At 37.8% G+C, this 12,316-nt stretch overlaps 1 protein-coding gene across 1 annotated transcript in view; it reads right to left on the bottom strand.

The window, feature by feature from the left end:
• Positions 1 to 7,182: 7,182 nt before the first annotated feature.
• Positions 7,183 to 12,316, bottom strand: part of LOC105834400 — a 69,511-nt gene continuing 64,377 nt past the window's right edge. Inside the window, exons 6-11 of the mRNA XM_012676852.3 lie at positions 11,873 to 12,006; positions 11,425 to 11,561; positions 10,948 to 11,102; positions 9,703 to 9,944; positions 9,126 to 9,312; positions 7,183 to 8,508 (exon numbers count right to left, since the gene is read on the bottom strand). Of these exons, the coding sequence (XP_012532306.1) occupies positions 8,312 to 8,508; positions 9,126 to 9,312; positions 9,703 to 9,944; positions 10,948 to 11,102; positions 11,425 to 11,561; positions 11,873 to 12,006 (1,052 nt within the window). The 3' untranslated portion in view covers positions 7,183 to 8,311. The remainder of the gene's footprint in view (positions 8,509 to 9,125; positions 9,313 to 9,702; positions 9,945 to 10,947; positions 11,103 to 11,424; positions 11,562 to 11,872; positions 12,007 to 12,316) is intronic.

Raw genomic sequence — 12,316 nt, 5'->3', positions numbered from 1 at the left:
TATATATATATATTACATCTTCTTTCTGCATGTACGATGTATAAATTACGTATTCGAATAATGTTTTTCTCTTGCAGTTTTTCAACGACAATTTCGAAACGTATCTTTGAACGAGGCTCAAGAGGGAGGGAGATGAAGGGGGGAGGGGAGAATGCCTCGCGGTAATTCAGGTGAAATTGACGAAAAAAGGGATATTCGAGAGAAGCAAGAACGTGGTAGTTTCGTCGGGGCGTACGTAGTACGTATAATGATGGAAAAAAGACGTCGGTTAACAGCCGCGATCGCGGGATTAAGGACGATATCCACCACGCTCGCAGCGTGTAGCGCTCCGGCCTCGAACTCGTTACCGTCGGCCGGCTTCGTAAATTTCGTTAACGCGGGCTACCCCGCATTCCCGCCTTAACGAGCGTCCACGTGCTCGTTAGTATCCCTAAGGCCCCTCGCTTAGGTACACCCTGTAAGTTAGCCGGGGCTTGCTGCGCCCGCTAATTCGTAAGCGGCTACTCTCATTCGTCGAGAGGATGCAGCACTCGTGGAACGAGGTGATGCATCCTTCCCAGGGGCGGATCGGTGCGGAGCGCCGATGTCTGCGAATCCCTGCCGGCGTTTTCGTGGAAAAGCGACGACGTGCCTCGTCCTCTGATTCACCATTTTCGTCATCCTGCTGGATCAATTAGGCGCCGACAACATTCACCAGGACAATAATTTCCCGTCAATCGAGCCTTTTGTTTTTTTTTAATTAAACGAATAAATATTGCAAATATTAGTTGGTACGTATTTATTATTTAATAGGCACATCTAGGCGGCCTGAAATATTCTCGCAAATCAATTCGTTCAAGTTTAAATAAGAAAGTTACAAAGCAAGATTTTATATTGATTTGAGCACTTTATTAGTTTTTATTAAGTCACACTTTGTGTTACTCAAATATATAGAGCGAATTTTTTACAACTCTTTTATTTGCATTAGATTGCATTTTTTTTTATTTTTATTATAATGATGCAATCCGGCGTCGCGTAACCCGCGGGCGCATCCCCCATGTGAATCAATTTGCATAATTTACACCTTAACGCCCGAGTTGACTAATTCTACGCTGCTGATTTTTATCCCTAGATTTTATTTTAATTATGGCAACCGTGTTATTTACGTTCCGCGTAGATACGAATCCGCTTAATGATACAATAATTTACACCGTGCGAAGTTAGTGATGCATAATAAGGCTGGGAAACTCTTTTTAACGTGATTTACGACGCGCTCGTGTGAAGCGCGTAACATTGCAGCAAACTGAAATTCTTTTCGTGACATACAAAATTGCGCCTCACAAAGTCGGCGTTGTCGCGGAACATCGCATGTAATTTTTCGACTTATTTTGATTTATGGCACTCAACTCGTGCAATTACAGAAATCTTAATGTCTTAAATCAAGTAACGATGCGCGGCTACTCTTCCAACGGAAGAAACATTGACACTTTTAGCTCAAGTCATTCTATTCCACCTCGCAAAGTTTTTTGTTAAAAAAAAAATTAACATCGATACCTTCGTTATATTTCTCCCGCAGCGTATACAAAATACACGAAAGACTCGAGGTACTTTTAACGGGAGAGGCTGCGTCCCTGTTACGGTGCGTACGTATCGATTTCTCGAGTATCAAGCTACCCGGCAGCATTAGCATGGCAAAGAAGGCGCCAATTTGGTCCTGATAGTGGCCTGCCATGAGAAACAGGGAAGGACACTATTCTATCGCGTGTTTTGTTTTAAGCTGCTCCTTTTTGCTTCCACCTATTATATAGCCTTGCAGTGTCTACTTTTCCATTTAATAACGGTGATATGTCAGTGCACTTGTCATTTCAGCGAGAGACTATTATTTTCTCCGTCTAAACACACAAACGTACGTTATTCCCGATACGACGTGATTGAGCTTGTAACAAGAAAAGAAAAAAAAAGAAATGAAATAGCCAAGTCACGAGAGGCTCGCCGCTTACGCAATTAATTGAGGCAAACTTCGTTGAGATCCGTAGATAGAATTCTTCCTTAATTAGTTCCCCTTCGCACATAGATTATGGAGAATTAAATCTTACAAATCATTAATCCGACTCGCCTGACAGTCAGGTTGAAGGGAGCGCGGCGGGTAATGTAATTAAATTATTATTAATTGGACATTTAGATAGAACCTGCGATGGACAAATTGCCCGTCGTTTGATAAGGCAGATACACGAAATTGCGCCACATGCGCAATAATGAAACATCATGCGCTGCGCGTCGCAGTCCTGGAACCGTACACAAAGATAAATTACGACGGAATGCACAATGGAGTCTTTATCAGATTAGCTGGGGATTCGCTCGCTGCACGTCGCTCATTATTAGGAAACTCCTCTTCGACGGGGAATCCGTCCGGCGCGCGAATCGTCATTCTCGCAGTTAAATAATCGCGGTGTTGCAAATTGCCCCGGATTGTAATGGTGCACCGCGCCGCGGGCGCTAAATTTCGTGGGATCACGCGAGAGGAGAAGACCCCGACGAGCTATATTCGCGAGGGAAAATCACCGAGGTGCATCTATCAGACTTATCTGACGGCGGAGTACCTTTGGCAAACGTCCGACAATCTTATTTATGGCTCGCAACGAGAAACAGACAGCCGCGGTCGACGAAACGATTTCGATTGGAAACGATATCATTTAATCGATCGCATGCTGCCCGACGAAGGTTAAACATTTTCTACAGGTAAAGAGATATGACAGGGTAACGTGCTCGCGGCCGATGACACTCTTGTCAGATAGCATGCGAACGAGAGATTGTTGAATAATCCGCTGCAATTAACGGCTGAAGCTTTTTAATTAACACATAACGGTACGTGAGTATGAGAAATGAAAAATTCTAGGCACAAATAATCTTTTAAAAAATAATTATCTCTTTTGTGAGAATATATACACAGTAGAAAATATTTTCTATTTATGCTAAAACCGGTTTTTGCTAAATTTTTGGTGCTGAATTTTTAACATATTCAAATGCTAATTTAACATGATGTGATTATGTTATTTAAATATTTTGTGTTAAATTAATTTCAACATTTCATAGTATTAAAATAACACAATTTATGAATAAATAACATTAAAAAATGATGTATTTAGAACATAAATTCTAAGATTAATGAATGCACATATATATCAATATATTATAAATGTTAATTTTACTAAAAAAATACGCTAAACAAGCTAGTTATTTAGATATTAAATATTTTATTAACATGGGCTTTCATGGGAATCGATGAATTTTCAGGATTTTTCAGTTTTTATTATCGTATTAAATGTAGAAATAATGAACAGATGTTAGTGAAACTTACAACGATACATCTTAGCTGTCCAAAAAAGTACTATTAAATTTTTTAAACGATGCACTTGCTCGTTTGAGTGAAATAATTGATAAGATAAAAAAGTTTACAATAATCGAAGTAATACAGCACGTAAGTGTAGTAAAAGTTTGCTAGTGATATAATATATATTTCAAATTGTTGTATTTAGTTATCTAAGGATGATATAATAGCGAAGAATGTTGATTCTCAATTAAAAAAAAAATTATTTCAGTAAGAAAAGTAGTACTTTATAGCTTAATTTTTTCTTATATTCACCTATATTCACTTATATTAACTTTAGATCATATACAGCAAAAAAAAAAGAAGGCAACAAAATGGTCATTTGAATATTTTTCTTTACTTGAACCCCTGTACCACTTGTTGTGCCGAGCCTGAGCAGAGGACCTCCCTTAAGAGCCTTCTTTACGTCAGATTCATAAAATCAATTTGGTTTCCCGAACTAACAAAAAGAAACAAAATTCTCGCGAGTTAAACAGGCATACTGCTTATATACATTAGCGATCTTTTAACACTCGCTTCATGATAATAATACGATGAAATTTAGTTACGACGTAGCCCAGAGAACACGATCGCAGCCAAACGTAACTTCCGTCGGGTTCGCTATCTCAGCACTCCACACCTCTACTTTATTTGGACGTATGTACACCGTGTGTGCACGGTGTGCCGAGCTCACACACGTGGTGTAGATACACGCTGGCACGTACGTCAAGTAAGCGGATACGTATTCGGGCTCTCGTGTGCAGCTCTAACGGTACGAGGGTGTATTGGTGATCCGCACCCGGTAAAACCCCGCCTCTCGGCTCCGTATCGCGCGATAACTCGATTACCCGCGATAACCGAGTATTTATTAGCCTGTGAGATTTCATTTTGATATCCGCCCTCTTCCCCTTCTCCTTTTCGCGGTCCTATCTGTCTCTCGATTTTCTGCCTTCCTCCTCTCCACCTTTCATTCTTAACGCGTACATATGCGCCTTTCCCTAGCGACCGAATGAGATCCCATGAAAATTATATGTAAGTTTTTATGTTTTTAGAAATTATTTGTAACCACATTTGGGAAACATAGTTTTCAGCAAAATAATTATTTTAAATATTTTTCTTATTTCAATACGTGTCGATTCATTTTTTACATAGCGAAATAACTGCATGATATTTGCGTAAATTCTTTAAAATGGTCATTGATGACTATTGTATTATAGAGAGAATCTATACAATAATAGAAAATTTATCAGTTTATCACAATGTCTCTTTTTTTTCGTAGAATACTTTTATCTGGACGTTATTTTAATCTGGACGAAATTTGTCTCAGCGTGATTCTACATTTAAAAAAGTTATTTTATTGAAATTAAATTGATTTTATAAGAGGTCACACGTACACGGGGAACGATCGATCGTGATATACGTATGTATCGAATTACGAGCGCGGATTATCATTGGGCGAGGATCAACGGTCTGCCGGGGTGTACAATAATTATTTCTGCGTTAGCCATAATTATTGTCGGGATGGCAATTAATTCTTGCCGGAGCGGCAATTAATTTATTGTGGCTTGATTAATTACCGCATGGTAGGCGGGCGAGACAGTTCGTTACTGCGGCTGATTACCCTTTTGTTGCACAATAAGGTTCATGGCTGGTAACGCCTCTTTTTCGGAAAGAATTTGGTGACATTGAGATTTAATGCGTACATTGATAATTAGATCTCAAATAAACAGATTAATAGCTCTGCAATTATAGTGTACATCCTTTTCCCTTTTTATTTTTTATTAAATAGAATAAAATTCTATTTTAATTTTATCTTATGATGTGATACAAATACCTTTGTTGAGAAAGTTTATAATGACGTTATTCTTTAATTAATAAAACATGAAAAAAGAATTGTTGTTTATATATTATTTGATATTTTAATGCAGAATGTACACTGATATTATTTTCTGTTGATATTGTATTATATAAAACGTTACAATGATTGTCCCTTTTTAATCAGCCAATGATCATCAAATTTATGTAAGTGTAAACTTATGCAAGTAAATTTCACTCGTTGGCGACTAAATTCATTCGTTAAGACGCGTCCCGTCCATCATACTCTATCAGTCTATCTGTTATAAATAATTAAAGCAGAAGCAGTCCTCGAATAATGTTCTTCCCTTGTCAGATGAATCGAGAACCGGTCGTTTGGCGATTAGCGCGTTTTTCTTCCGTTATCGAGGGATCGGACGATAAATGACGGTCACGGTTCGTCTTGCAGATGAGATATTGCGTGGAAGTTTTCACATTTCATCGGGATATCCCATTTGTGGCGGCGATTGACCGACGTTTTTAGATCCGTCTCGTAAGACGAATGCGCTGTTTGAGAAACACGATTTGTTCCACTCCGTGACCATTATGCCTCGAAACATCTGAAATTTTTCAGGACCAGCCAGCCAGGTAGATCTCTGGCTTTCGTCACGCCGGTTTCTAGATTCCTTTTGCAAGCGATCACATGTCATAGTAATTGGCATATGTCAAGTACATTTATGAATATAAATATAAATAAAATAAATATTATATATATTATCTATAGGTACGGCTATATGTACAATTTTAACAAAGAAATTAAAAATTCATATTGTGTAATTTGAGATAATAGAAATATAAACCATCAAGCAGATGTAAATCAAAACATAAAGCAAAAAAATAAAGCAAAAACTTTATAAAAAGATATAAATAGTATTTTGATTAAAATCGTTGCTTCTCGTTTTAATATTGCACCCCCCCCACCCCTCAAAAAATAGAATATAATTTCAAATTAAATTCTTTAAACTTTTCTGAGACACGGTGGTTAAGATAGGATCACTTTTAACTTATTCGTTAATATCATAAGTCATTCCCGTTACAGTAAGAGGCTAACATTATATTTATGCGAGTTACGAACGTCAGATAAGACATGTCAGAACGCAATCTTCTTCTATTATTTATTGGAAACCTTGATACACTCGAGGAGCTTAATCATAAATATTATGAGTCATGATACAACACTATATTTACAGATAATTAATCGAGCAGTTGAGTCCTGATACTTAGCGTGATGCTCGAAGGACGGAGGGAAGAGGCACGGGGACTTGGAATCAATGTGGAGCAATAAGAAACGGAGGGAAAGGATGCTGTAATGTTAAATTATACGAAATGTAAAGAGGGGAACAACCAGGAGGGGAAATTAATATTTCACACATAGTGGCGATAAATCGCGCGAGGTTCGACAAATTTCTGAATAAATATTAAAACGAGAGAAGTGAGCTACGCGACTCTTTGGCGGGGCGGTCTCGTAAAATATTATTTAATCCTCGCTGGCCGTACACCCGATGCGATTCCGTGTAATTTTCTTCCATTCTGTGTTTTCTCCTATTATATAGGCTTCACACCTTCAAGATACTATGTATGTATAAGTATATAAACCTAAGCATATTCGTTTGTTATATAATTGATATTCAGTTAAATCTTAACACATTATTCACGAACATTCCGGAACGATAAAATTAAAGGATGCCAATTAATAAAGCAGCCAATTTAATTTTTGTTGTCATGTCTTCTTCCAAAATAAATATGTGCACTGATTAATTTCAAAACAATATGAAGATATTTTGTTTTCAAGAATTGTAGAAATTGTTTTCAATGTTGTGCAGTAACATATTTTGATTGTATATAAATTTAATATATATAAAAAATGGTGAAAAATGTATAATTTTTTATTTTATCTTGTTTATGAATATTTTTGAAAACAAATATCTATATTAATAAAATAAATTTCTTTTATTTTATAAAATTTTTGTAATTCTTTTGTTATAAGTAATAATGTAATATTTTAATTAACAACGTTTATCTTGCTGTTTGACATTTGTTAAATTAAATATTAGATATTTTATTAATTTATTTTAAAAATTAATCGTTTTGAGTAGTTGAGTCGCTAGTAAAACTGTTTTCACGTTCCTGAATATGGCGAGTAATGTCATAGATAGATATACATGTAAGTACTGAATCTTATCAACGACAATTAAGCGTCGTACTGACATTACGTTCGTTTTGATCTCTAAATGTGCCGTATGCGAGATCGAAATAAGCAAATAAAAAAAAGGACGACGTCATGTCAATTGCAAGAAAACTTATTTTAAATTACCGATCGACGCAGTAAATAAAGATCGAAGTCTTATTCTGTTGATCGCACATTCGACACCGAGATCGTGGCATTATCGACAACTTCTACCTCTATTTATCGATGAGCGATAACTCGCTACAGATACCTCACTTGTAACACCCCAGACAACACAATGTCTAAAATCGAAACATAAGACATTTTAAAGACATCTTTAAAATATTTTTAATCATATTTTTAAAAGATGTCTAAAAGACGTCTTATGTCCCGATTTTAAATATTGTGCAGTTTGGGAACATATACATCAATTAACGAATGAATATCGATTAACACTTCGGTAAGTAAGAGAAGCGAGAGTATAGCAGCGAATATTAATTATTTATATGTAAAAAAAAAGCATTCGCACACAAAGGATCGATGAGACCTATTGTATCCATGGGAGCCTGAATTATCGACGACTATCAAAATACGTAAGGCACTTCGCACTGTGTCAATCCCACGCTTATCTTAAGTTAATAGAGAGAAGAATAGAGAAGTTTGCATTTAAATAAACGTTCTCCTAAAATTTTTATACAAAATTTATATCTTTCCAATTTATATATATATAAAAAAAAAATAAATTTATTACCGTATATCAGCCAATGTTAACTTATCAGCAGCTCAAAGTTCAGTCATTTATATCGACCATTTCCTATCTTAACGACGCATTCTTATATTACCGGCGGAGCACTTCCTCGGCAGCTCCATACAAAAGATGCGAAGAACAATCGCAACTGAATGAAGCGAGAAGAAATAGGCCTCCGCATGCTAGAAATGTTACCCTAGTTGATCCGACCTTTGTGCGTCATGTAGCTTATACTATCCGACAATAATTTTTCTCGCGCTTGCCGTCGCATTCGCGAACACATGGCTAGTATCGTACCGGCCATGATACAGAAGAAGCCACAGCCGAGTCCTACTATTGTACTGGCCACTGTAGATCTCAAACACACCCTGTCAGTCGTAGGCTCGCTAAATCCTGCAAAAAAGATTGTAATCGTAAATTAATCTGTTTTATATAAGATTCAAATATACAATTAAATAAATTTGCTCATAACGGAAAAAATAATAAAAAACAATTAATTGTGTTCTGAATGTTCACAACTACTTTTTTACACAAAAATCTTTTAAATAAATTCTAAAACAAAATTTTAAAATAATAACATAGCATCAAATGTCTAAAGAAAATACACATCCAAGTAAAAAAATTAAGACCAGAGTAACACATCGTCTTTTTATTGAATATTTTACTTAAATTTTTATTTTTCTTATTGAGTTCGATTCTATACCTATTTGTTTGTTTAAGATACAAAAGATACATCAATTAAATTTATTCACTTCAATTTATTTGATAATTATTGCAAAAAATTCATTATTTTCTTCACTTTGAAGCATTGTATGTAATTTTACTTAAGTTAAGATTTGCAAGCTTTGCTCATTAAGAATTGCCATTAAAAAAGTGCAACTGCAATAAAAAAAGTGGAACTTCTTACTGACTGAAACTAAAAGATAAATGCACAGCTTGACGTAATTGTTCTAACAGTAAAAAGTTATGTTTTTGGTGTGTGCGTGCATGTGTGTGTGCATCTGCTTTACCGCTGCGAGAGAAGTTGGTAGAATTCTGGAACAGTTCCGTGTCCGCCTCGCCTTCCTGAAGAACGCGAAGAGACTGGAAGAGGTTCACGTTCTCCGACAAACTAGTTGCCGGTGTCGACGGTCCACCGATTTCCGACACCGATCGTTTCACCACATTCTTTGCATTTCTCCAATGGCAAGGTTGACTCTGAAATATAGATAAATCGTTTAAGCTTAAAATATCTATTGAACTGAAATATCTATATTTTCAAACACGAATAATAGAAATTAATGTGCTAAATGATACAGTATGAAAAATATCCATTTAAAAGTTAGATTGTCTATGATGTTTTTGTTTTCTAACGGTTATTTGTTTCATTGCAAAGATTAAGAAGTAATATAGATTCGAAGGATTATTAAATACGTCACATATATTATAAGACATTAAATTTTATGTGTAATAAAATAATATTGATGCCTAAAATAAATTTGAAAAGTAAATAATATTTTAGCATATTTAATCAAATTTAATATGATATTTAAATAAATTAAAATAAAGTGTAATTGATTAATATTGTATTAGAATATATCTAGTTACCGGACATCTTCCGTGACACATGCGAACATCGCATTCAATATACAGAGCCGGCGATCCCGTGAACCTAAATGTCTTCATATACGCAAAGACTTGCGTCTCGAACAGACCACTTTCCGACCAGGAACCACGAAACCGGCTGATCAGTTTGTCATCCACTGGACATCCGTATTGATCGATCAGTTGAATCCTTTTGTTCCCGCCATTATGAGCGTAACAGTCATTCACGACAATATCAAAGCCATCTACAAAGAAAATCAGCGTAAGCATTCACATTTATTAGAAAATCACAAGTGTTGTGTCTGTGGAAATGATAATATTAGAAGGATAAGACATAGTTAGTCATAAATTGAAGTCGATTTGAGTAAATTTGAGGAAAGATTACGACTTTAAGAGAGACCGTGATGGATACCTGAGATTCAGAAGACCGTTCCTGGAGATTTATTATAATTAAGTAAGCGATTATTAGTTTCCATGAAATATTCTCACAGTAACGAAACCAATTACTCAAAGGCGGCGAGATGAAGATAAGATATGACGTTCTGTACCTTCTGACACAGATTTGCATGACGTAAGCAATGTAGACGTAAGTACAGAAGCCTGACTCGTTAAAGCACAGACATCTGTCGTTACGTCGAAGCGCGCATATTTTCATATCTTCTCCGCCAGCATTTCCGCATCTTTCGCAAATTACCGAGCTCGGACTGACTTAGCCGACTGACAAACTCCTCTGCTGTTCATCTTATACCGTTATCGCTGTCGAATGATAGCTTGGCGGAATCGGACGTTGTATGATTAAGTTGGGCGTTGAATAAGAAAAGAGATATACACGAAAACGCGCGCTGTGAGTGATTTACAGGAATACTTGACACAATATTACAGATTTTTTGTCTTGGACAATCATTTCTGAATACACGATTGTAACACTAAATGTTCATTGGTACTTTATCATTGTTTCATATAAAAATTAGATTAGACTGCTTTCAAAAAATAATAAAACCAATGTTTATCGAAAAAAAAATACAAGCGATAATATGATTCAACTAAGTTGTTGCGTATAATACGACTGAGCCTATGGGTCATCAATCAGTTATTAACTCTGATTTTTTATATGTTCCACATAAAACGTCTTTGGTTTGCTGTTTCCATTTCGAGCGTTGGGAACCTAGTAAGTTGAATCCATTATGCGTTCTGGATGCGATTTACGTGGCGAAGCGCTGCGGTTAAAGCTGTACGTATGAGGCTCACCGTATTTGCTGCGCATGTAGATAATGAGAGTCAGGGGATCGCCGACGCGAACTGGTCCGGCCACTCTAGTTCCAGTGGTCCCGTAACCGTATCTGATTTCCATGTAGCACTCCGGAGGCTGCAGGGTGAAGACTACGGGATTTCCCGTGGCGACCCTGGAAGAAGGTGGGTGCGTAAGAGGCAGGAAGAATGCGTATCCGTTATCTCGCGAGCGCAGTACGGCCTACTTCGCGCCAGCAGGATAGCACAGATGTTAGACATTATCGCAGATATTACGTAAACGCCTCGCGCGCGAAACGTTCCATCGAGTCCGCGTAATCGGAGGTTTCAGACGAGATGGATCGCGTACCTCTCGCGTGCGTTACAAAAAACGACTCCGATCGTCTTTGATCGACATGAACCTTCGATACTGCTTCTAAATTCGAATCTCTGCATCCCAGCACTCTGTTTCAAAAGTAAAAAAAGATCAACACTCACTCGACGTCAAGAAAGGGAAACGTCACCGTCTTCCAGAAGTCGTAGCCGTACTCGCAGGTCACCTTAAAGTGCTCGTCGAATTCCTCCTCTATTAGCGGATTGTACTGCACCGTGACCGTGTTCCACATGAGATTTTTCTGGAAAGAGAAGAAAGAGTAAAAAATGCGAGCGGTGTCGCCGAGTCTTATTTCTCACGTGAATCCCCCCTTCCCCATTAGCCACCATCATAATAGCGATGACTAGCGGCGTTCCCGCGCGGTCTACGCGCGATGTGACATCTTATCATCTCTAATTATCGAGATTAAAAATAAGCCGCCGCCGCCGCACTCTCTCATTTTTCCTCGGTGCTGTTAATCATTATTATTCCTTGTCCGAGCGGCGGCGACGCGCCGGCGCACACGCTGAAGTAATAATCCGTCATTCCGCGACGCTCGTCTATTTTACGTACCGTCGGATTCTTCCTGCTGTCCTGATGATGAGTGTTCTCGCCGAGGGTGCCGCATCGATTCAGCTGAATGTAGAACTCGTAGTAGTCGCGGCCGGTCCCATTAACGTACATGCAATCGGGATCGTACGAGTAGCCTGCAATTAAAAGCGATTATTCTCGTTCATCCGGAACGCGGCATCGACATCGATATCAACCGATATCTTCGTCGAATCACGATCCTCCTCTCTCGACACGACGCGACTCAGGTGTGCCGCCGCGCGAAGAATGGGCGGACGTACCGTGCATTTTCAACGCGAGCAAATGGCAACGGCGAGGAAACGCGAGGCACGCTCGTTATAGCGTTGGTCTTGGGAAGTCGGAGATTAGGGTAATCTAACTTTTTCTTAGCCGTCCTGCCAGATTCAATCAGACGGAGCCTCAGTGTTTTAAAAGAAGCTACCACAC

The sequence above is a fragment of the Monomorium pharaonis genome, chromosome 3 (genome assembly GCF_013373865.1).
Source record: "Monomorium pharaonis isolate MP-MQ-018 chromosome 3, ASM1337386v2, whole genome shotgun sequence".
NCBI lineage: Eukaryota > Metazoa > Arthropoda > Insecta > Hymenoptera > Formicidae > Monomorium > Monomorium pharaonis.
Note: the sequence above shows the minus strand (reverse complement) of the source record. Positions and strands in the feature narration are given on the sequence as shown.